General features: G+C 45.4%; 1 protein-coding gene across 3 annotated transcripts in view; it reads left to right on the top strand.

Moving 5' to 3' along the window:
• The window catches only part of LOC139755549 (tyrosine aminotransferase-like), a 95,542-nt gene that overhangs the window by 55,476 nt on the left and 13,599 nt on the right, over positions 1 to 26,467 (top strand). For all 3 annotated transcript variants that reach the window (XM_071673995.1, XM_071673994.1, XM_071673993.1), the window contains exons 5-9: positions 8,989 to 9,147; positions 9,576 to 9,767; positions 18,175 to 18,327; positions 19,251 to 19,379; positions 25,513 to 25,596. In XM_071673995.1, the coding sequence (XP_071530096.1) occupies positions 8,989 to 9,147; positions 9,576 to 9,767; positions 18,175 to 18,327; positions 19,251 to 19,379; positions 25,513 to 25,596 (717 nt within the window). The remainder of the gene's footprint in view (positions 1 to 8,988; positions 9,148 to 9,575; positions 9,768 to 18,174; positions 18,328 to 19,250; positions 19,380 to 25,512; positions 25,597 to 26,467) is intronic.

Below are 26,467 nucleotides of genomic sequence, written 5' to 3'. Positions count from 1 at the left end.
GACACCAGGTGAGGCAGGTCGTACCGGGGGACACCAGGTGAGGCAGGTCGTACCGGGGGACACCAGGTGAGGCTGGTCGTACCGGGGGACACCAGGTGAGGCAGGTCGTACCGGGGGACACCAGGTGAGGCAGGTCGTACCGGGGGACACCAGGTGAGGCTTTTCGTACCGGGAACACCTGGTGACTCCTGGTACGACCTGCCTCACCTGGTGTCCCCGGTACGACCTAAACCTCCCCCCCCCCCCCACCCAGTCTAGCCTCACCTTGTTTCACCAGGTAAATGTCTAAAGAACATCTCCGTATCAGGTACCGGTTCCCTATTTCGGCAAGGCTCGGGAACCGTGAGAGCTAGATCTCGCGGTGTCTCGTTTTTCTTTTCTTTTTTTATCTAATATTCTATTCAATCGATTCAGCGAGACGAGTTCATCGCATTTTCTTTAATCTAACCTAACATCTAGAACCTAGGAATAGAACTTAATACCTAACCTCAACCTGAAACTTAGAACCGAAACTATTCTCGAGCCAACAGAAATCGGGAGCCGGTACCGGAGATGCTCCACAACGTTTACGGCCATATTTGCCAAACTGACGCCAGATACAGTGGAAATACATTGCGAGATGGTCAACACAACAAACAATTACATATGTTCTTCTCATATTTCAAGATTACTCTATTTTCCATTCTTATTGTCTGGTGTAGAGAATAATCTATCATACATACGTATATATATATATATATATATATATATATATATATATATATATATATATATATATATATATATATATACATATATATATATATATTTTTTTTTTTTTGTTTTTTTTTTTGTTTTTTTTTTGCTTTGTCGCTGTCTCCCGCGTTTGCGAGGTAGCGCAAGGAAACAGACGAAAGAAATGGCCCAACCCACCCCCATACACATGTATATACATACGTCCACACACGCAAATATTCATACCTACACAGCTTTCCATGGTTTACCCCAGACGCTTCACATGCCTTGACTCAATCCACTGACAGCACGTCAACCCCGGTATACCACATCGCTCCAATTCACTCTATTCCTTGCCCTCCTTTCACCCTCCTGCATGTTCAGGCCCCGATCACACAAAATCTTTTTCACTCCATCTTTCCACCTCCAATTTGTTCTCCCACTTCTCCTCGTTCCCTCCACCTCCGACACATATATCCTCTTGGTCAATCTTTCCTCACTCATTCTCTCCATGCGACCAAACCATTTCAAAACACCCTCTTCTGCTCTCTCAACCACGCTCTTTTTATTTCCACACATCTCTCTTACCCTTACGTTACTTACTCGATCAAACCACCTCACACCACACATTGTCCTCAAACATCTCATTTCCAGCACATCCATCCTCCTGCGCACAACTCTATCCATAGTCCACGCCTCGCAACCATACAACATTGTTGGAACCACTATTCCTTCAAACATACCCATTTTTGCTTTCCGAGATAATGTTCTCGACTTCCACACATTCTTCAAGGCTCCCAGAATTTTCGCCCCCTCCCCCACCCTATGATCCACTTCCGCTTCCATGGTTCCATCCGCTGCCAGATCCACTCCCAGATATCTAAAACACTTCACTTCCTCCAGTTTTTCTCCATTCAAACTCACCTCCCAATTGACTTGACCCTCAACCCTACTGTACCTAATAAACTTGCTCTTATTCACATTTACTCTTAACTTTCTTCTTTCACACACTTTACCAAACTCAGTCACCAGCTTCTGCAGTTTCTCACATGAATCAGCCACCAGCGCTGTATCATCAGCGAACAACAACTGACTCACTTCCCAAGCTCTCTCATCCCCAACAGACTTCATACTTGCCCCTCTTTCGAAAACTCTTGCATTCACCTCCCTAACAACCCCATCCATAAATTCCATATATTCCTATGAGTCTGCGGGGAATATGGAACACGATAAGTTCCCAAGTGGACTTTCGTTTATTAATCTCATGGCTAGGACGCCATTTGGTAAACATGCGATTGTCCAATCGCATGTTTACCGAAACCTTCACTTCACCGTGAAGAGATACATGCAACAATCACCACAGGAAAGAGAGAATAAAAACGGTGAATACTTTCGTTTATCACATCCTCAGACAGAGTGGGGGAGATGCATTCATTTTTTTTTTAAGTTCGTTGGACCTCTGCTTGGTCCGACATGGGCCTTTGCCTGTTGGCAGACCGTTCCCTGGTTTTCATGTATGGTCTTCTGAGATGCGGGCAACTTCTTATTTAGTGCTGGACGCGCTTATTTTCATCTGGGAGGTGGGCGAGTCGCCAGGGACTGTTACTGAAGGAGCAGCCAGCCGGGCGCGGCCAGCCCCGCCCTGACCTACCTCATCTTGACTATGATAGGGAAGGATGGCCTCATACAATGACTGGGAGATACAGATAGTGAGGTCCTCAAAGGGAATAAGAATTACAGTCTTGTGTGTGTGTGTGTGTGTGTGTGTGTGTGTTCGTTCCTGGTCAGTGGTGGAGTGTGCACCCTCGTAACGACCAAGCTAAGAAGTATGTGTCCCGTATGTTCCCCTTCTACGGAAGTTAGATCCGTTACAGCGTCACCTGTAACACGTTACAAGAGCGTTACAGGCAGGGCGCTTTGTAACCCGGGCCTCGTTCTTTACCTGTACCGTCCGGATGTCTCTGTTGAATATTGTGTGGTGGTAATGGTGGTAGTGGTGGAAGTGGTGGTAGTGGTGGTAGGCCTGGATGTCACTGGGGTTGTCACTGCTGGTAGTGGGTGGAAGGGTTACCACTGGTGGGGTGTGGAGGCGTTGGTTGGTAGGGGTGGGTGTTGGGGGAGTGGTGTTGGCTGAGTGGGAGACAAAGGGAAGGGGATGTTGACCGAGAGAGAGAGAGAGAGAGAGAGAGAGAGAGAGAGAGAGAGAGAGAGAGAGAGAGAGAGAGAGAGAGAGAGAGAGAGAGAGAGAGAGAGAGAGAGTGAGCTCTCGTGTCGACTGCTCGGTGATTTAGACAATCGTAAGTCGTCATTCTCGTGTAATCCTTGATTCGCGCGTCTTAGGTTCGTCCGTGAAGACCCAAGTTTTGTTTTCGTGTCAGCGAAACCCAATTAATAGCTTCGGTGTTTCCTCTGGCGCTTCTGATTCCCCGCCCGGGTCACAACGGGTGCTGCTCTTCCTCCTCTATTGGTGCGCAGTGCTGGGAGGGTAGTGGGAGTTTAAGGTGTTTAGTAGAGATGGATCGTACTCTTTTCTTTTTTTTTGGGGGGGAAGGGGAGGGGGGTTACGGGGATGAGTGAAGGAGTGGGGATGGTTGAGAGAGTGAGAGAGAAAGAGGGAAGTTTGAGTGAGGAAGTGAGAGGGGGAAGGTTTAGAGAGTAAAAGAGGGGAGGTTGAGTGAGGGAGGGAGGGAGAGGGGAAGGTTTAGAGAGTAAAAGACGGGTCCCTGCCTGGTGACCAAATTGGCCAACACCTATGGACCTTCGCCATATACTGTACCGTCCTGGTTGACGCTCGCCATACACTGTATCGTCTGGTCGACGCTCGATATATACACTACCCTCTTGGTCGACGCACTACATATACTGCACCGTCTGGTCGACGCTCTACATATACTGCACCGTCTGGTCGACGCTCTACATATACTGCACCGTCTGGTCGACGCTCTACATATACTGCACCGTCTGGTCGACGCTCTACATATACTGCACCGTCTGGTCGACGCTCATCAGATGATGGGAAAGGTCAGGTCCTAGGATGAGGACAGGAGAAACAGGTGTGGTCAAGTAATGTCAGGGAGGAGGGAGGTCAGGTCACGTCAGGCTACGAAAGAGAGGTCTAGGGTGGGATGGGGTGGGGTGACTTTCATCCTCGGGGAGTAGAGAAGATTGGAGGTGTGGTGGGTGGGGAGGAAAGGGGTTGAATCACGGTACCTCATGACCCACAAGAAAAAGAGGCCACCTCATGACCCTCATGGGACACAGGTGCCTCCCTACCTCATCCCGGCGGAGGCGTGGAGTGTCTGAGTGGGAAGGGGTTGCTGAGGGGGGCGAGGGGCACAGTGAGGGAGGGAGGAAGGCCTGATGGAAGACATATACAAAAAAATCTGGTAGCGAAGTGACACTCGAGACGGAGGGGAGGGAGGGAGGGCTGAGAGGGTGCCAATGCGGAATTGGCCCATCCTGGCACCAGGTAGCCTACTGCCAAGACACAAATAACAGCAAGAATATAATGAGAGACTGATTTTTTCCCCCAAGGACGGGGGCTTACTAAGGCAGCTTGCTGGCTGTACTCTCTCCTCATTGTTTCTCCCATCCTTGGAAAAAAAAAAAAAAAACATGAGGTTAGAAGGAAGAAAGAACTTTTTCTTAGCCTTATATACTTAATTTCTCTCATGTTTGACGTGATTCTGGTGCAAGCGCTTGTCTGGAGATATCAAAAAATAACTGCAATGCCGTTTTCTAAAAGTCTTGGTCGTGAGAGAGCTTAAGTTATGAATGTTAATTACCGTTAGTATCACTGTGGGCAAATTATCATCAACGAGATATTATGGTTAACTTGATACTAGGAGATAATTCGATGATCTTAATGATAAATAATCACGAAATCTTAGGTTAAAATCATTTTGAGATGCTCTTAACAAAGTTGATAGTGTTTTTTCCTTTTTTTTTTACTTCTGAATGACAAACTTAGAGTAACAATGAAGTCTACCCGGGGCGGTATATCACACACACACACACACACACACACACACACACACACACACACACACGCGCACACACGAGTGTGCAAGCCTCCCTCCCCAGCGTACAGTACACGCAGGTGATCACAATCACATGTCCTAGTGCCATGCCGTCCTTCACCAGCCCACAGGTCATCAACAACGTACTTCCAACTTTAAGTCAAAAGTTGCTTCATTTTTTTTCTCTCTCTCTCTCTTTTTTTTGGGGGGTTGCAGCCCATTCTGAAGTGCAATGTCGCCTAGAATTCCTGTCTGCTTAATATACCGTTCTGCTTAACCCCGTCTGAACACGGTGGAACGACCCTTTGAGCACGGTGGTACGAGTACCACGTCAGTCTGGCCTTAGGCAGAGCTCTAGCCTCTCCTGACTGCAGCTGGGAAGAGGTAGAGCTGGGACAACGTTGAGCTCCAGCTGCTCCATGTTACAGCTGGGACAACGTTGAGCTCCAACTGCTCCATGTTACAGCTGCGACAACGTTGAGCTCCAGCTGCTCCATGTTACACAGCTGGGGCAACGGTGAGCTCCAGCTGCTCCATGTTACACAGCTGGGACAACGTTGAGCTCCAGCTGCTCCATGTTACAGCTGGGACAACGTTGAGCTCCAACTGCTCCATGTTACAGCTGCGACAACGTTGAGCTCCAGCTGCTCCATGTTACACAGCTGGGGCAACGGTGAGCTCCAGCTGCTCCATGTTACACAGCTGGGACAACGTTGAGCTCCAGCTGCTCCATGTTACACAGCTGGGACAACGTTGAGCTCCAGCTGCTCCATGTTACACAGCTGGGACAACGTTGAGCTCCAGCTGCTCCTTACTGCAGCTAGGAATCTCTCCTTGGGATCGAGTGACCCACAAACTTTCTACTCGGCACACACAACCCAAGTCAGGACCCTTCACTACTATTAATATCCGTCTTGCCAAATTGGTCCCTCTCTCTCTCTCTGCCCCATGACTCTATATATTCCTTCACTGTTCTTCAACTGTCTACTGTCTTTGTATTCTGTGAACAGCTCAGAATCATGCGTACACTGCTCTTTAATCTATCTATCTATCATTACTTCGATTCTGTTCCTCCTCTCGCCAGCTGCGTAACCTGGCGTTCCACGCACTTGGCCTCCTCTCCTCCGTTCTTGCAACATCAGAGTTGTCGAATCCATGTCACCAAAACCTGATTTTCTTCTGCTGCTCTACGTACCCATCTTTCTTATTCCCACACTTCCCCTTGATGACTTTGCTATGGCCTGCAGCCTCCTTCACTCTTCTCATAAACCCACGCACGAGGCCTGTACAGTAGATAGTAGGAGTTAAAGTTCTCACATGGCCGCAGGACAGAGACCACCGCCTCTCCTGCTTACCACAACGTACCCTGCTCCCGCAGGCGACCTCCCTCCCCACGCAACATACCAGATCGGCTCCTAGTTCAACCGTGAGGCTTGGGAAAAAGCTTACAGTAACATCTCATTACATCTGTTTAGACATGAAGTTATCAAAACACTGGAGCTAATATTTGTATTATTCTTTGGAGAGAGTCTGGCCTTACGCTGAGTGCATTATAAACAATGAGGTCAGTTGTTCTCGAACAGTCGGCTGACCAGGCGTCACAAGCTACTGTAACACTGTTGGTTCTGACTGACCAAAGTCCCACCACAGTGATCTGATGGCGTCCAACTTATAGTTTGGAAGGAGGAAGAGTACCTCAACCATCATGAAGTATATCACCCCCAGGACTCCTTCAAGTTACCTCGGGAGTTCTTGTGAAACTTCAGGATGGATGTAGGTAATTTCAGGAGTCTCTCGTAGAGATGAGTACAGGCGATCCTCACTATTTATAGAACCTAAGATCGTAAAAAGTAGAATAGCTCCAAAATATTTCTATATCAACTTTCTAAGGACGCTGCTAGCCGCACTCGTTTTTAACCTTTCCGACGGAATATATTCTAAGACCCGACGACCAACGATTAATCAGATCCTTTATTTCTTTTGACAATATCGCACTGTTTCACCTCTTCAGTAAACATGTCTCAGCCTTGGGCATAGTTTTCCTTTGTCTTGTCCAACTGAAGCCAACAACGCCTCCACGCCTCAGCTGTGGGTGCTGGAGGAGGATGGGAGGGAGGTAGAGGGAGGTAGCCATTTCTAAGACTACAAACTTCATGCTGACATTCATGAATGAAAGACACGATCACCTCTTCTGCACATTTTTCAGGATACAGAATGGGTTTAGAAATATTCCTAAGAGTATACATAAATCGTTTCTTTCTTACTTTCTGTATTCTCAATGCTTCTATGGTCTTTCTAAGTAGAAATTGATTTTTTTTCAGTATCTGAATCAATGAAGAATTTGCGGTTGGTTGCAAAGGCACACAGCATTTTCAGCTAATTATAACGTCCTCTATTAAGATACACGTGATATCATATGTGATTATGACTAATTCTAACATCAATGCAATACTAACTATTGCTCTCGACGTTCTTATGTCACAAAGTGTATCACATTCGGTTTCAGATATGGAAAGATATCCAAACATTCCGATCAATGAGCATTACATGTACCAATGTAAAACGACACATTACAGAACTCTTGTTTCGACTCGCGTTAATCTCACTTATGAAACCAAGAATGACGAAGAGAAGCAGCAGAACTAGCTCATCTGTTGGGATACCAACAGGAGCAACGCCCCGTCCCGTAACCCACATGTCTCAAACCAAAACTACCGTCAGAAACCATCATTCAACCATTATCTCTTGTGAAAGGAATTCCTCTCCAGTTCGACCAGCAGTATTAAGCCGTAATCCTTTCCTGTAGTTACAATTCTACTCTGAATATTACAGGTACATTTGTTTGGCGTCATTCATTCGTCGTATATTTATACATCGTGTAGACCTTGGCTCGGCTCAAGCCTGGCAAGGGGTTCTCCCTCAGTGACGACTCGTTCTCTGGTGTGCCAGCTGCTGTCACGGCTCGGGTGCGTTAGTGTATGAGCTCTCTTAAGCGGAGTTGCGTTTGTATATACATAATATATATATATATATATATATATATATATATATATATATATATATATATATATGGTGTACGAGATTAGCTTGTTCTTTGGAATTTGGGTCTACTAGCGACTGCCAGGGTCATTATGGTCGTCAACGTCAAGTTAAAACCTTCTTCAGGTATTGAGTATAGTTCTGACCACACTCGCTCTCACTGTACACATGGCTCTTGCAGCGTCGTCTGATTATTTGGGTTTGACGTCTGTCACATGACCGATTCATTCGGGCTGTCAACATCAGCTGGAAACTCTTTAAAACCTTCATTAAAAGATGATTTAAAAACCACATACACTATGTATGTATGGACCATATCGGTATGTAGGCTGGGTGGTTACCTGAGCTTTGCGCCTGTGGACTGTCGGGGTTTTGAATGTCAAGATAATGACCATAAAAGTTATTACACGTTCTGCAGGTGTTGAATATAATTCGAAGTTCAGGGACAGTATGTATTCAAACAACCTCAGACGCACGTGAAAACAGTGTGGACATAGAGATATCTCTACACTTACCTGACAGTGTAATGAAATTAGAATAATACACCAGACACCATCCTGTAACACACACAGAATAAGAAGAGTGACCGAGAGAAAGAAAACACTCACAGCAGCATCGCGCACGGATAAATCCAAATGTTGCAAAGCTATTGTGTGATGTTGAGCAGCTTATCTACTCCTAGAGATGATTTTGCTTGCGTTTTTACAGTCAAACTTAGATGATCAGCTCGGTGTCAATTACTCTGTGGAACAACGTATGACATCTCGTTTGCGTCGGCACCATATCAACTTTACGTCTTGAATCCACAGCTCGCGTGTTCCGTATCTCTAATCCAGAGGAACAAACGTATACCTTTAATCTTCCTGACCAAGCGTTACTTCACGACTAAGAGATACAATAAATGACACATGATACTGGCTGTGATGATGATAATCAAGGAGTATTCCATTCCGTTTTCTACACGCTGTTCAGAGCGGCCGAGCTAACAGAAGACACTTAACATGATATTTTCTGTAATCATACCTCATGATGTATTAGTAACTAGAGAGATAAAAGACTTACTACAGTTTTCATGTCATTCAAACAACAGATTCATTTTATTTTCATTCATTCGCCACATACCCATAATGGTAAACAACTTCAGGTACGGCAAGTCCTTTTCTCTGTAACACATTCACGACCGTCACTCATGTAAGTTCTTTATTGCCTCCTTCAGGACATAGTGCTGTGCTCTGGCTGCAGCTGTGCCTTGGACCTGTGCATCACCGCCCTCTGCAGCCCTGGCCAGAACATCCTCGTGCCCCGACCTGGCTTCCCGCTCTACAAGACCTTGGCTGAGGGTCTGTCCATCAAAACCAAACACTATGACCTCATGGTGAGTTGAAGTTAGCGGGTGGGGGAGAGGGGTTCACGTGGTCAAATGACCCTCCTCCGCCCCAACATAAACTGTGTCGACCTTCCACCACTCCAACACAAACTGTGACGACCTTCCACCACTCCAACACAAACTGTGATGACCCTCCGCCACTCCAACACAAACTGTGACGACCCTCCACCACTCCAACACAAACTGTGACGACCCTCCGCCACTCCAACACAAACTGTGACGACCCTCCACCACTCCAAAAGCTGTGACGACTCACCCTCACCCCACACAAACAATGAAAACCCTCCACACATACCATGACGACCCTCCACAGTAAATGTAACGACCCCTCCACCACTCAAACTATAACGAAACCTTCCACAATACACACGCAGCCTATAACAGCCCTCCCGTCATCTCCTCCTCCTCCTCCTCAGCCTGAGAAGAACTGGGAGGTGAACCTTGCCATGCTGGAGGACACTATCGACGAGAACACGGCGGCCATCGTCATCAACAACCCGTCCAACCCGTGTGGCTCCGTCTACAGCGCACAGCACCTGAGGGCCATCTTGGACGTCGCCAGCAGGAACAAGGTCCCGATCATAGCAGACGAGATCTACGACTACTTTGTGAGTACCAACAACAACGTCTTGTGTCGTTTTCCGTAGTATCTAAGATGCACCACCAGTTTGTGAGCGGCAGGATTTATCTTTCATTCGTTTTAGTATTTTAAGGTTCTCGATCATTCTGTGAGCAGATAGATATTCCCTCTATCTATTCTTTTTTTTTTTTCATATGTGAGCAGACAGATATTCCTTCCATCTGTTCTTTTTTTTCATCTGTGAGCAGATAGATATTCCTTCTATCCATTTTTTTCATCTGTGAGCATATAGATATTCTTTCTATCTATTCTTTTTTTTTTTTTTCATCTGTGAGCAGATAGATATTCCTTCTATCTATTCTTTTTTTTCATCTGTGAGCAGGTAGATATTCCTTCTATCTATTCTTTTTTTTCATCTGTGAGCAGATAGATATTCCTTCTATCTATTCTTTTTTCATCTGTGAGCAGATAGATGTTCCTTCTATTTTTTTTCATCTGCGAGCAGATAGATATTCCTTCTATCTATTTTTTTCATCTATGAGCAGATAGATGATCCTTCTATCTATTCTTTTTCAGAGTTCCTAAAATGGAGTATTTGAGATCTATCACCATTTTGTGAGCAGCAGCATTTATATCTTTTATGTGTCTTGTGAGATGCTGAGGGAGCTGGTTGAGACCCCACAACATTTTTGTGAGCAGCAATACTATTCCACGATCATTTTGAGAGAGCAACAAAGGCTTGCTCATCTTAAGGTTACGTTATGAAATGGTGGAAGAAGTGGTAAACCCACAGACTGTCCCAGTAAAGATTACAAGGGGGATTATTTTTGGCGAGTGAATTTGGGGATTTCAGGATTCAGAGTGGGTGAGGAGAGGGATTTGAAACTGGGGGTTTTGGGTGGGTGCTTTGAGACACGGACTTAGGATCGGAAGTTAATATTTTAGGGAATCATCAGACATGACACGGAAGGTATTGAATTACATTTGTTTCGTGATATATCATAAAAAGGTTGATGGTGACGTCTCTATCTGTTCTGAGATATGTACCAAAGTCTTCTCAAATTTACAAATTAGGTGAGTCGTCGTGAAAATAAGGGAAACAAAATAGTGATGAAAGAACTGACCAATTCAATGAAGGATTTGGAAGTTCCTGAATTCTTGTACGAAACGTAAAAGTGAGTGTTAGTTGAAGAGTTCCTCTGTGATGAGTTAGTTGAAGAGTGCCTCTACCCATCATCATTCGTACGGCAATAACAACAGTATCCGGGTGAACGGAACATGACAAAAGAGGTACGATACTTATCTAAACGCCTTCCGAACTGATTAAGAAAGATTCCAGAAGACACCGTTTGTCTGTATAGACGAAGGTGGAGGAGGTCTTGCGAACGCCTCTAGCGGCTGGCTTTAATGATATCCTCTTTGACAGAGGTCAGTGTCATTCCTTTAGGCTTCCATCGGAGGTAGAGGAGAAGGATGAGGCAGGAGGAAGAGGAGGAGGAGGAGGCTGGAGGAAGAAGAGGAGGAGGAGGCAGGAGGAAGAGGAGGATCACCAAAATGTGAGAAACTACTAATCATCACTACTTTCTTTTATCCACTGACACTTTATATCAACTTCATTATATCTTTTGTGTCGTGGTTGATGTCTTCGTCACATGTAGAGTCATCATATTCGTTCAAATCTAATAAGCCAACGCACATCGTAGCCATCTTAACCTGTCACATTGCTGATGGCTTTGCATGCAACATACACCTGAACACTCATCGTACCCTGGACCCTGTACGGACGTAAGGGTCAAACTTGTGAATGGTGATGTGTCATCACATCTAAATCTGTACCAGAGTGTGAACTGTTCTACGACCGGGTTATAATGTCAGCCCATCATCACAAGCTACTCGTCCTTGGCACAAACAAGGAACCATTTAAGCGCGTCTTGGAGTGCCTTCTCACGTCCGGCTATGCTAAAGCACAAGGACTTCAGTACGTCACCTGAGTCTTGTATGATTGTCTATCTTGGGTACGTCGTAAGTGTGACTGGAATGATCACCTCTGCCTGGAGATGTGTAGCGACATTTGCTGGATATAGTGATGTTTGTGAAGATGTGATACTCTATGGGTAACTGTCAACGTCCCCAGCTTGCCATGTTGACTATAAGACCTCCGGTTCACACGTCTTGTTGGTGGCTAGAGTCCCAGTGGGTCGATATGGTTAAGTTTCTGGGCTGGTGTCTCCCAGCATCAAGGACCCAGACTGGTCGCCAGCACCATCTTGTTCGGCCAGTACCCACGTCTCGTTCAAGAGAGGCGTATGAGGCTGGCAAGCTTAATGCTGGGAGATACTTTATATCTTTCTCTCTCTCTCTCTCGCTCCGTCTGTCTTCGATTCCCATTGCCTAACGAATCGTGTCCTAAGGTTCTCTGTTTCACACTGCCCGGCTGGCTCTTCCTGCGTCGCCGTCCGTCTCCCCGATGTGGGAGGCTATCGTCACGTGTTCATCGGCTGACCCGTTACCAGGCAGGTCCTACGTGCCTAGGGTGGGGCTGGGCCGGGGAGGTACGGCTCCTGCGTGGCTGGGCTAGGTCCAGGTGTGCTGTTGGTGGGGGGGCCTAGAATGGCTGGCTGGAGATGGAGGGGTAGTAGATCTAGGAGGAGGTGGGGGACTCGGGTAGGGACTAAAGGCCAGTAGGCGGCTGCCTCACCCTACGATGTGGTGACCTTCACAAGGCGGTAGTGCCCAGTACAGGAAGGTAAGAAGGATATTCATGTGGTCGTCAAACACATGATCGCGGATGAGGGATGGAAGGACGGGCCGTTTAAGGAGAGACCCCCCCATGTGCAAGGCTACTGCCTAACGAGTCTTGGGCATCAACAACAACATCGTTCTATCAGTAATTCTAATTTATTAAAACACTGTGGAAGTGTCATGCTTCGTCATGAGAGTGGGATTATCCTCTTCTGCTGCCTTCTGCCAGGCTAGGGGGCTAATGGCAGGTAGGTAGGTAGGTGCCATACCTACGATCTAGTGACCTTCACAAGGCGGCAGTGCCCAGTACAGGAAGGTATGAGATATATTCATGTTGTCGTCAAGCACATAATCGAGGATGAGAGTGGAAGGACGGGCCGTCTGAGGACAGGAGCCCCTCCGGAGCCCTTCCATGGGCCAGGTGACAAGCCTAACGAGTCTTCCATAACAACAACATCGTTCTATTAGTAATTCCTTCCACAAACAACATCGTTCTATCAGTAATTCCAAGTTTCTCGAACACTATGGAGTCGTCTGCTGCGTTTAGAGATCGGGGATATCCTCTTCTGCCGCCATACGCAATAAGACTCGAGTATGAAGCAAAGCAGATTAGCTTTTATCCCACTTTGGTAGATTGAAGAACTTCGGTCATGAATCAGAGTCAAGACAAAGTTTAATGACTCCCTGCTTCGTTTATCTCTCTACTCCCTCGTACTCAGAGGGACGTCGAACGTCAGGGCAACTACTCAGTAGCTACTATGACAGAGGATGATGTCCTCACTCGATGAATCAACATCATCTGGTTTTGTCGAGGGCAAACCCTTCTTCGTGAACCTTTGTTAGTTCTAAACAACAGAGTTTCGAGATGTCTTGAGACACGTTTCAGCACCACTGTGTCGAAAACTCCTGCTCCCACTATGAGGAAAGCGACGACTCGTAAGTTTAAATACACTTTGATATTGTTCTGAAAGCTGATAAGAATTACAAAGGGATAGGAAAATGCGATGATTTTGTTAAGGGCAGATTATATTGGGACACTTGTGAAAAGAATCTAATAACGAAAATGACTTTTTTTCGATGGAGGCTCCCGCCATGAACAAAATTCCGCATTAAGGCCGGGTCGTAACTAAAATATAAAGTGGGTGTTGAAAGGGAAACAGTTGACACGATGAAAAGTATCTAAGAATTTTGGAGGAAGTGAAAGATCTGAGAGTTGATAAGTACTAGGTCTTAATATTTGGGGAAAGACAGGAGAAGGTAGGGTTCAAAAGCTTCGGGGTGTAGGGAAAGAAACAGTTATCAAAACGGCCCACCCCTGAATTGCAAACGGCCACGCAGTAATCATGTGACAAAACAGCTTGACGAATATTGCACGGTTTAGCTTGTGGTGGAGGCACACAACAACCAGCTTTCGGGAGGAAAAGACAAAGTAACACCTACAGAAGAGGGAAAATATACCAGCATTGCGACGCAGGGCAAGTGGGTCAGGTTTCGAAGTTATCCTGGGAAAGTTTATAAGTCAGACTGCTTAATCAGTGAGTCGCCTGTGGTTAACCGAGTTTGTATGGACAACTAAATATTCTAATGAAAGCCAGCTGAATAATGCTTATATATATATATATATATATATATATATATATATATATATATATATATATATACATATATCACCTCTTGCACTTTTCTCTTGACCTCTTGCCTCTTTCTTTTATACATCTCCCAGTCATCTGCACTACCTCCCTGCAAAAATCGTCCAAATGCCTTTCTCTTCTCTTTCTGTAACAATCTTACTTCATCCCACCATTCACTACCCTTTCTAATCTGCCCACCTTCCACCTTTCTCATGCCACATGCATCTTTTGCTCAAGCCATCACTGCTCCCCTAAATACATCCCATTCCTCTTCCACTCCCCTTACGTCATTTGCTCACACCTTTTTCCATTCTGCACTCAATCTTCCCTGGTACTTCCTCACAGAAAGGTGCAAGAGGTGAAAAAGACGGCAAATGAGAGTCGTGGTGAGAGAGTATCTTGTCCTCATGATAAGTTTATGATGCGCTCATTGTCTGTCTTGGACAATCACGTGTTTACCAAATGGTGTCCTAGCTACGTCTCTTCGTTGTAAATCAGCTGACTTATATTTTCCTCTTGTATCTCCCCTGATGATGTGATTATTACACGAAAGTGCACTTGGGAACTTATCGTGTTTCATTTTCCCCTTGGACTCATAGGAATATATATATATATATATATATATATATATATATATATATATATATATATATATATATATATGGGAGCGGGGGGCTGGAAATCCTCCCCTCTCGTTTTTTTTTAATTTTCCAAAAGAAGGAACAGAGAATTGGGCCAGGTGAGGGTATTCCCTCAAAGGCCCACTCCTCTGTTCTTAACGCTACCTCGCTAATGCGGGAAATGGCGAATAGTTTGAAAGAAAGAAAGATATATATATATATATATATATATATATATATATATATATATATATATATATATATATATATATATATATACATATATATATCCTATGCCTGATACCCAATTTATCGACCAGCCTACTGGGAGGATGAACAGCTAGGATGACTGTGGACAGATCGCCCCAACCAGGATTCGAAACCTTGCAGGCTCGACCCTGGGTGAATTTACAGGTAAGCAGGTAAATTCGTGGAGTAATGTTTAAAACAGCGATTCAAAGAGCTGTCTAGTGCTGAAGACATAGTGTCTCCGTTCGTACATATTCCGTGGCAAGGAAATGCCGTTCTCAAAGATACATGTGAGAAAAGTGCTGCGGTGATCTTGCTCTATCCTCATCTTATGGCAGAAAACATCTAAAGCCGACTGCGAAACAAGATTTTTGCAATCTCAGACTGGTTGAAAAGAGAATAAACACAGAATACCCAGCGAGGCAACGCTTTATTTCGACCACTTCATTATGATTCTTAAAACCTCGCGTCCTATGTAGATGCTCTTGGCCTCCTCCCAAGCGTCAAGTTGGTCTGCGTCACACCGACTTGAGAAAGACTTCGCTCACGAGAGTGAGTTCGTGTATTTCCTCTGGGCATAACCCGGCTGGTGCAAAGTGGCGTCACGCATGTCACAATACCGGACCAAGTATATATTATTACCGGAGACTTACACCGATGTACTTGGCATTCTCCACCATGTCTTCAGCCTCCACACCCTCCCGAAGTGGGCGATGTGCGGGTGGGGGGACAGTGGGGAGCAGCGCGGGGAGAATAGTGTTTCACAGGGAGGTATCCCCGGCAGTGACCACCACTCGACGTGGCAGCAGGAGAGGGAGGGACAGGAAGGTAGACGGACCCTAAACTTGCATGGTTGTTGACCTCTCGTCTGGCCTTCACACACACACACACACACACACAACTGACCCTCCTCCCCCATCCCACTCCCCAATCCACCCTTTGTCTCTCCATCCCTCCCACCTTTCTCCCCTTAGGGAGACGACACTGAGCACACAAGACTTCCAACCCCCATTCCAGCCAGCCACCCAGGCAACCTGTGACACACACACACGGACGGAAGTCATTATTGTGGTTGTTGCATAGTGAGTGGTGGTGTGGTGTGGTTACGTTCTAGTTCTGTTCGTATACCCTCATCAGCCCGAAGAAAAAACTGGTTTGGTCTCCTCTGTACCATTTTTTTTTGGTGTGTGTGTGTGTGTGTGTGTGTGTGTGTGTGTTCTTACTGGTGGGGTAGAGTTAGATTTGCACGTGTTAGATCGACCAGGGCGCCTGCATCATGGTGGGGTAACTTAGGCTTATACTTGACTTGCTCTTGACTGTGTGTCCTCGTTCCATAAGCTAGACTATTCGCTCCACAAGCTTGGCTATTCGCTCCATAAGCTTGAGTATGCGCTCCATAAGCTTAAGTCCTCGCTCCATAAGCTTGACTACTCGCTCCATAAGCTTAAGTCCTCGCTCCATAAGCTTGACTACTCGCTCCATAAGCTTAAGTCCTCGCTCCATAAGCTTGACTACTAGCTCCATAAGCTTAAGTCCTCGCTCCATAAGCTTAAGTCCTCGCTCCATAAGCTTAAGTCCTCGCTCCATAAGCTTAAGTCCTCGCTCCATAAGCTTGAGTCCTTGCTCCATAAGCTTGAGTCCTTGCTCCATAAGCTTGAGTCCTTGCTCCATAAGCTTAAGTCCTCGCTCCATAAGCTTGAGTCCTCGCTCCATAAGCTTAAGTCCTCGCTACATAAGTTTGAGTCCTCGGTTAACGCAGCGACGCTCCCGTGGTCGATCCTGGCTGCCACCATCACCTTGCTGTGTGGTCGTGTCGTCGTCGTCGTCGTTGTGTCAACGCCGCTCGTTTACTTCATAGCCACTGTGGTCGTTACATCGACGATGGTCACGTCAGTGCGACTGTCACATAGAACTTGCAGTTCAGCCTGTTTGATTGTGGCTGTCTGTAACAACTCCACTTTCCCTCGGTGTAAGGAGGGGGAAGGGGGTGGTCATGTGACCCGAGCAATAAAGTAGGACTCTGGTCATGTTACGTAACGTAGGTTTCAGTTTGGGGCTCTGGTCATGTTACGTAACGTAGGTTTCAGTTTGGAGCTCTGGTCATGTTACGTAACGTCAGGTTCAGTTTGGGGCTCTGGTCATGTTACGTAACGTCTCAGGTTCAGTTTGGGGCTCTGGTCATGTTACGTAACGTAGGTTTCAGTTTGGGGCTCTGGTCATGTTACGTAACGTCAGGTTCATTTTGGGGCTCTGATCAAGTTACGTAACGTAGATTCCTGCTTGGGGCAAGTTACGTAACGTAGATTCCTGCTTGGGGCAAGTTACGTAACGGAGAGCCCAGTTTTGGGGCTCTGGTCGTGTGACCAGAACTAAAGTTTGAAGACTAGTTATGTTTACCTAAGTCCAATGGTGGGCTCTGGTCATGCTTGGTAACGTACCCTTGCATGTCGTGGTGATGAAGATGTAGTGAAGATGAGGATGTTGGTGAAGATGACGGCGTAGTGAAGATGAATATGAATATTGTGAAAAGATGCAGTTTAGTGAAAGCCTTTGGTCCTGACACTAACCCCCCCCCAAAAAAAAGAATAAAATAATAATTATATAAATAGAATAGAATGAATACATAAATATGTATAGAAATGAAAATAATAATAATGACAATGATAATAATGATAATAATAATAATGGCAATAATCATAATGATTACAAGCTGGGATAATGCCGGCCGAAGAAGCTAATGCGCTATAATGCTCATATTACCATATATCTACATGCACTAGTGTTCGATATTTGCCTCACATTCCCATACTTTCTTTCTCCATCACACTTTTTTCTTCTCTTTTTCTTCTCTAGTCCCCATTTTCCGTAGAGCAGCTTTTACTTCCTAATTTCCTTTGCCTATCACTCGCTATTTGGTACTTATCCTTCTTCTAGCGTCCTCTTAGGCTTTCGGCCTCACAATCTAGGTTTGGTGTGTAATCAAAGACCAGGCCAATAATACTGCCACACCATCTTACTCTAAGGTCATTACCGTCATCTTTCAAGGAGTTAAAGTCCCTGTGACTCCTCTCTCTCCTACCCACTCGCTGTGTCGGGCCTATTATGCCAACACGTCTGTTTAGTTGTTCTTCCCCCCCGCCCTCACTCTCACTACGTATGCCTTACTCTCTCCTTTCTTTCCTTCCTCCTGCAGGTGTTCGAGGGGCAGGAGTACCAGTCGGTGGCTTCCCTGACGAAAGACGTTCCCGTCCTCTCGTGTGGCGGCCTCACCAAGAGGTACCTCGTCCCTGGCTGGCGAATGGGATGGATCGCCATCTGCGACAGGGGTAACGTCCTTGAGAAAGAGGTAAGGAGTACAGGGGAGTAGCGAGGGCACTATGGAGTACATGTGTGTGTAATGGGAGGACTAAGAATACACGGGGAAGCCAAGTAACAGAAGAACTGATGCTCTACAACGAGGCTATCTTGTGGGACGACAATACACGGAAAGGAATAGTAATGATGGTCTATGATGAGGTCATCTGCTGGAGGACAGTACGTGGGACGGGCAGATAAAAGAAGACTTGATGATGTATGACGAGGTTATCTGCTGGAGAACAACACACGAGACGGACACATAACACACGACCTGAGGGTTTATGACGAGGTCACCTGCTAGAGGACAGTGCATGAGGACGACTTCAGGTTTTGACTGAATAGATTTCTTTGAAGCAGAGGCATGATATCAGACAGGATCACATACCACATTTTTTTTTATTTCTTTTGTCTATTTCATTTATGGGAATACGTAGTACCTCGAAAGTAATTATGGAACATAATGGTAAAATGCTTTTTCATTAAAGTAAAATATCGTATGCCAGAAATGTTGATGGAAGTCTCTCTCTGTTTCCCATAAATACAGAGGATTTTGCTTCTACTCCAAACGAAATCAAAATCCTCCAACAGGATATGATTGTTCTCTCCTCCATATTCATATTTCTGTGTGGAACCCAACAGCCATCAGTTGTTTATGCTCGCACACGAGTGACATTATTTGCGCCTCTTTAGTTACTGGAAAAGTTTACAGGTTAATCTCCTTGAAACATCTGCATGACTCTGTACCCATACCACACTACCACACCAATCTATGAGGTTCTGATCTCTTCCATGATCACAAACAGCCTCGACAGGATCGAATGGTTTCTCGCTGTATGAATACCACAGTGTAAGCATGAAGGAAGGGAAATGATAAATGAGGATGGTGACAGTAAACGTTCTGATCTTCGTCAGGTACGGAAGGGCTTGCACTGCCTGAGTCAGCGGATCATCGGGACCAACACGTTGGTGCAGGGCGCCCTCGCCACCATCTTGAACACCACGCCCAAGGCCTTCTTTGCTGACACGATCGCCCACATCCAGGTACTGTCCTTTCTCCCTCGCTCCTAGTTCCTCCGGGACCCCAGTCACTCTCTCAGTTACTCCTGCATGTCATTCAATCTCCCCTCACCCGATCCTAAACCTAGCCAGAAGGCACCATTGTCAGATGTACCTCAGCCTCTCCTATCATCTCTATGACCCTATCCTAAACCTAGGAACACAGAACATACCACAACACCCTTGCCCTATCCCTCATCAGTGTTCCTTTCTCCTCTCCTATCCTCTCTTTAGCCCTAGCCTAAACCTAAACGAAAAAAAAAGTAATTCCTGACCTATCGTACTGCCCTGAGCCCTTCTGTATAGGTTATCCGAGGAATAATGTAAGGAATTATGATACTCATGAATGCTGAGGAAAATATGATGTCTATATCTGGTGTGGAAAGAGGCACCACATGAGGCGTGGATTATGTTTAACTCTTATTCATCTGTTCACGATTAAGTGCATTCAGCCTTTCACTTCTTCCTACTAACTATCAAACCAAGTCCAGTGTCCGATGGTCAAAACTAGATTTCCAGAGGAACGGCTCATATTTCTGTTCCACACTTTACACACTTATTCATCACGAGGCACCAAGGTCTCCATTCACAAACCTTCACACAAGAAATTATTCCACAGCTTTCTATCCTGATTCATCTTCCTTGAACATCTTTACCTGCAACAATCCTTTGGTATTGAGTGGTCCTCTCACTACATCTATCCCCTCTCTCTCCTCTCCTACCTCTCATTCTATTCCTACACTACCCCTATCCACGCGTCTTTCTCATGATAACTTCACACCGTTCATAACAATGCGTTTGCAGTGGACCGGGTAACTTTAGGGACGCCGAGGGTGTGGGATGAGGAGGTCTTCCTCCTCTATGCTACATGTGCTGTGGGTTCACACGTACTCCTGCAGGAGGGAGGCGCTGCTACAGCACCGTGTCCACGCTCAGTGTCCCTCCCCAGCAGACGTACACTGTGTGGTGTTGTCCACACTTACACACCGACAAAGAACCCAGGGCGTTTCATTCACACTCTTGGCCTCACGAAACAACGAGGTCCCCACCACCCCCACCACCAACCACCACCACCACCACCGGTGAGGCAGATATCACTGATCCGATTACCCGATAACCGATACCCATGGCTGCAGCCTCCCCGCCCTAATTGGTCATCGGGGGAATCGGCCGTCCAAGAATGTCATACCATGAGATATGTGAAAAGCCGATGACGATCGCTGTCATGCGATAGAACCGATGATACTCCAACAAAACCTATGATGCTCAGACAAAACCCATAATGCTCCAACAAAACCCATAATGCTCCAACAAAACCAATGATGCTCCAACAAAACCTATGATGCTCAGACAAATCCCATAATGCTCCAACAAAACCCATAATGCTCCAACAAAACCCATAATGCTCCAACAAAACCTATGATGCTCAGACAAAACCCATAATGCTCCAACAAAACCCATAATGCTCTAACAAAACCAATGATGCTCCAACAAAACCAATGATGCTCCAACAAAACCAATGACGCTCCGACGAAACCTATTTCGCTCCAACGAAACCTATGATGCTCTAGCAACACCTATAATGCTCCACCCACACCAATCTATGCTCCAACAAAACCAACAATGCTCCAACGAAACCTATTACGCTCCACCAAAACCTATGACACTCTAACACAACATGTGATACTCCAACAAACCCGATGATGCTCCCACAAATCCTATAATGCTTCCACAAATCTTATGATGCTCCAACAAAATCTATGATACTCCAAAAACCTATAATACTTCAAACAAAACCCGGAAAATACTCCCGTGAACCCCGACTCTAGTGATAGCAAAGCTAATCCAATAAAGCTCAAAAGTCCAATAAAAACCCATGATCAATAAGGCTCCCCGTAATACGGTAAAATCCATTCTCGAATTAATAATGTAAAACCCACGATATAACAAATCTGTGATCCCATGAAATCTTTGACTACTCGTTAATTATCTGATGCAATAAAACTCATAGAGCTCTTTGATAAAGCCCAAATGTATGATACAGTTAAAAGTCCACGAGAATGCAACAAACAGCGAGCACAATTCGATAAATCAACCACAGTTTGGTAAATCATGTAGTCTTCGGTATTCGTACGATTCTTATCCTCGATATTCGCACCATATAAATCTTCGATATTCACAAGATATCAATCCTCGATATTAGTACCATATCAATCTTCGATATTCGCACGTTATTAATCCTCGATATTCACACGAAGTTATTCCTCGATATTCGCACGATATCAATCCTCAATATTTGCACGATACCAATCCTCGATATTCACATGAAGTCAGTCCTCAATATTTGCACGATATCAAGCCTTGATATTCGCACGATATCAATCCTCGATATTCACATGAAGTCAGTCCTCAATATTTGCACGATATCAAGCCTTGATATTCGCACGATATCAATCCTCGATATTACTGTATTCGACTATTCACTTATGTCATCATAATTCACAATAGTTTATGGACCGTTGAGCGTGACGGTACGACCCTTTAGGTTTGGGTCAAAAAAGGCCAGGTTATGATACCTAAGGGTCGTACCATCGAGCTCAAGGGTCGTAACGTCGAGCTGAAGGTGTCGTACCATCATGCTCAAGGGTCGTACCGTTGGACTGAAGACACGAGGAACCTCATCCGCCCAAATCCTGAAGAAACAAGCAAGCGTTACGTCTTTTCCTTCTTGCCTCCAGGCAAGCTATGCATTCACCTACTGAAGGAGGCGTCCTTTAAGGGGGGAAAAGGAACCTTAATTTTTATGCCTTAGAAAAAAAAAAAAAAAGGAGCTTGGGGGTGTCACAATTCACACTAGGGCGGCAGTTTTCTATGCTGATAAACAGTTTTGTTCTAGACATCGGGGAAACTAAGGGAGATAAATGAATTCGCTCTGTTGGTAGTAAGTTCACATGCAGAGACGCATCAAGCTACGGGGTGTAAGAAGCTTATGTATACACACACACACACACACACACACATAATCTCCATTTCTTACTTCAGCGAGGAAGCGCCACCGCGAACAGATGCAACAACGTCATCATTTACTGATATCCAGTCTCTTTCATGTGAACTGCACCGAATACAGAGCCCATCACGTAGAGCCAGACCTCACAGATCATTCCCTAGTTTTCATAACCCATCCACTGTTTTCACTCTCCTCAACGCTTTGCGCCAAGCACTTTCCACGCTTCTTGCACTCCATCCTTCCATTTCCTTCTTGATCTTCTCCTCCCCCTTTTGCTCCCTCCGCTTGTGATACGTAGATCTTCCCCTTGAAGTCGCTCTTCGCTCATCCTCTCCATGTGACCAAACCTCGAAAGCACTCTCAGCGACACAGGGCTTACGACCACACTTTAGTCTTAGAAAGTCCTGTCAGCGCAACTCACACATCTTCCTCAAACCATTTCATTTCCAACTCGCAAGTAATCTCAAAATTATCAGATTTTCCTTCAACAAGTAATAAGTTTGCATCAATTAACAAAAAAAAAAAAAGTCCATTCCTCTGACACCCGCGCAAATTAGCCACAGTGAAGAATGTTTAACACATCAGCGAGTCTCTGACATGAAATTCATCGTATTCCGTTGAAAAGTTGGAAGTTTTCTTACATTTTGGAACAAAATAAATGAGCCGGGGAGGGTGTCCACGTGATGTTATTCCTTCAGAATGGTGATGTCCAATTTAGACTTGTATGTCACCTTAATTTTTTCATCTATTTTTCATGAACTGGGAAACAAAATCAGGAAAACCGTATCATCCGGAAATACGTCGCAATACTAGGAAACATTGGCAGTCCTACTGTAGCAATCACCTACATCCCGAATATCATAACCTTTTTTTCTTCATCTCTTTTTTAACCCGTCAGCTTAAATACGAGGAAAACATTCACGACAGAAAATGGGAAGCTCATGTTAAAATAACGGGGAGGTTGACGGGCAGGAGAGACTCTTCTAATTCTCTCCTTACCATAATACGGATTTTATAAGCAATATTTACCCGGCCATCCTGCACCATATAGGGATCGGGGGAATGCCTGGAATTATGCTAATGAATTCTATCTAAGCTTTCCAGGCTGGGCGACTGAGAAAATAAAGACACAGCATCATATGCGTACGTGTGAATAATGAATTCACCGTACTTTATTAAGTACAACCAGTGTCGTTCCCGGGCAACTTATAACAAAAGCACTTCCATGTATGTATTATGACTTGCCTCGTAAAAAAACCCACCTCAGGCAGATGACGTATTCTTTTTTTTTCTTATGCGTTCATTGGCTACTGTACAGATCTCTTTCGTGATTGGTCGGAGCCGGCCGACGTCATCCGGGGGTAGCTCCGGATAACAAGGCAGTACGATTCATCTTGCGTTTGGGGCGGATTTACCCGACGGTAACGTGCACCGTCAGACCTCACTACTTCTATGAAGTTCGCGTAATTTTTGCATACAGACGGGATCGTTAAATTATACATGTTATACAATCTCGGTGAACGGCTGCTCAGAGGAGGCTTAAGTAGAGGCATTTTGTGTGGCCAAAACCTGTACAATGTCAGGGGTTAATAGAGACATAAGGAGAAAGGGAGAGGAGGAGGAGGAGGAGGAGGAGGAGAGTACAGATAACAGGAAGAAAGACAGGCAGGAAGACAGGGGAAATAATGATAAATGAATATACTAAATGAATGAATAATGCCTTGTCGGCACTATACCGCGAGTGTATATATGGAAGCTAAGGAGGCATGAGCAACGACCTGGTTTGTTTGAGACGCAGGACGAACAGCAGGCGAGCGGACGGACGTGGGCCGTGGTGACTGAAGCCACGAACTTGGAGGACGCATGTCGTCCATGCGATGAGCCGGTCTGCCGTAGCTTTAGGATGGACGTTGGCGTGGGAGGTAACCGTGGCATGTTCTTCAACGGTGGCTGATGCGCAGGAGACAGACTCCTTGTTTAGTGATTCAGCAGAGAGATGAGACGTGGTATATCTCTGGCTGTGCTTTGGTTTCGCTAAACAACCTGATTATGTATAACTGGATGACGTTGTTCTGCGTAATAATGCCATGATATATGTACGCCTGATTCTCGTGGTTAATATCTTGTTCTTAAAGGCCCTTGAGTACAAAAGTACGACCGCTGAGCACGAAGGTACGTCCTTTGAGTACGAAGGTACGACCCTTGAGCACGAAGGTACGACCCTTGAGTACGAAGGTACGACAGCTGAGCACGAAGGTACGACCCTTAAGCACGAAGTACGACCCTTGAGTACGAAGGTACGACCCTTAAGTACGAAGGTACGACCACTGAACACGACGGTATGACCCTTGAGTACGAAGGTACGACCCTTGACTACGAAGGCGCTACCCTTTAGCACGACGGTATGATGGAGTGACCTAAGACTTCTCCTTTCTAAGGTGTCAGATCAGAGGCTAGACCATCATACCCCAAGGCTTGTACTATCGAGCTCAAGGGATCATACCCATCGTTCTTAAAGCGTTGTTTGTGCCCTCGTTCTCATGGCAGTGAAACAGAGTGGTCACAGATGCCCGCCGACAGAACTCTGTGATGTCATTGTCGAAATTCATACGACTGTCACAGTGCGAGGGGTATATCAACATACTCTCTCTCTCATCTTTAAAGAAAAAGAGTCATCTTAATTCCATGTCAGCAAATAATCTACCTCCGGCATCTTAACTTATCACTGCAATCGCATGTTTACCAAATGGCATCCTGGCTAAGTCTCTTCGTCGTATATCAACTGACTGTTACATTTCTGTCTTGTGTCTTCCCTGAGATTATTACACCAAAGTGCACTTGGGAACTTATCGTTTTCCCTTTGCCCCGTGGACTCATAGGAATATATATATATATATATATATATATATATATATATATATATATATATATATATATATATATATACATAAATATATATGCACAAAATTTTCTCTTATATCTGTTAGGCTTGGCACTGAGTCTTCCTATAAACCAAGAGATATTCATTTTAACTTCATAATGTGTTAATATGTGTGTTGTCTGCTTACCTTAATGTATGATATTAAATGGTTCTGCATTATCTTCCCCCAGGCCAACGCCCAACTGTGCTATGCCATGTTTAAAGCTGTGCCTGGACTGCATCCCATTATGCCCCAAGGTGCTATGTACATGATGGTGAGTACAATGGAAAAAAAATAACGTATACAGAGAGAGAGAGAGAGAGAGAGAGAGAGAGAGAGAGAGAGAGAGAGAGAGAGAGAGAGAATTCTAAAGTACGGTTACTTTAACACTGTCATATTCGACAAGCCAAGGTCCCTTAAGTAGTGTGTGGCCGACGGCAACTCGAGGATGAGCCGTTGTCACGTCTTTCTTCCTTCGCCGCAAAGCCATGGAACTCATTACCGTTCTCATGTCTTGCCTAACACTGATGCTACCACCCCTTGCCATAATCTTTTGTAGCACGACAGTGCGACCCTTGAACACGACGGTACGACCCTTGAACACGACGGTACGACCCTTGAACACGACGGTACGACCCTTGAACACGACGGAACGACCCTTGAGCAGGACGGTGGGATCCTTGACCAGCACCGGTACGACCCATGGGTATGATGATGACCGTGGCCTTTTGACCTACCTCATGCACGAAGGTCGTACCCAGAGGTCAAACTGTCGAGTTTAAGAGGTGACCTAAGTCCTCGCACACTTGACCCTCAACCTGACCCCCCCGTATCATTCCTACTCTACTCCGCCGCACACCATACAGTCCTAGAAATAGTCCCATTAGCATCATCAGTCCCCAGATCACCACTAACTTTTCTATCATCCCTAGTCATTTCCAGTTGACGGTAATAATGGTTCAGCTATTAGCACCATATTCGCCACTTAGTTTTCCAGCCACTAACCCGACTCTGAGGACCATTAGTGCTCTCTCCTTCATGCGTCTTTCTTCACTCTTAGTAAGCGATGTAGAGATAAATGCCTTTCTTTATTGTACTGAGACACCGCTCACGAATAACTTATTCATCTGTTTTCAAGATATTTA

The sequence above is a fragment of the Panulirus ornatus genome, chromosome 19, assembly GCF_036320965.1.
Source record: "Panulirus ornatus isolate Po-2019 chromosome 19, ASM3632096v1, whole genome shotgun sequence".
Classification (NCBI taxonomy): Eukaryota; Metazoa; Arthropoda; class Malacostraca; order Decapoda; family Palinuridae; genus Panulirus; species Panulirus ornatus.
This window is presented reverse-complemented; position numbering and strand designations above follow the sequence as displayed.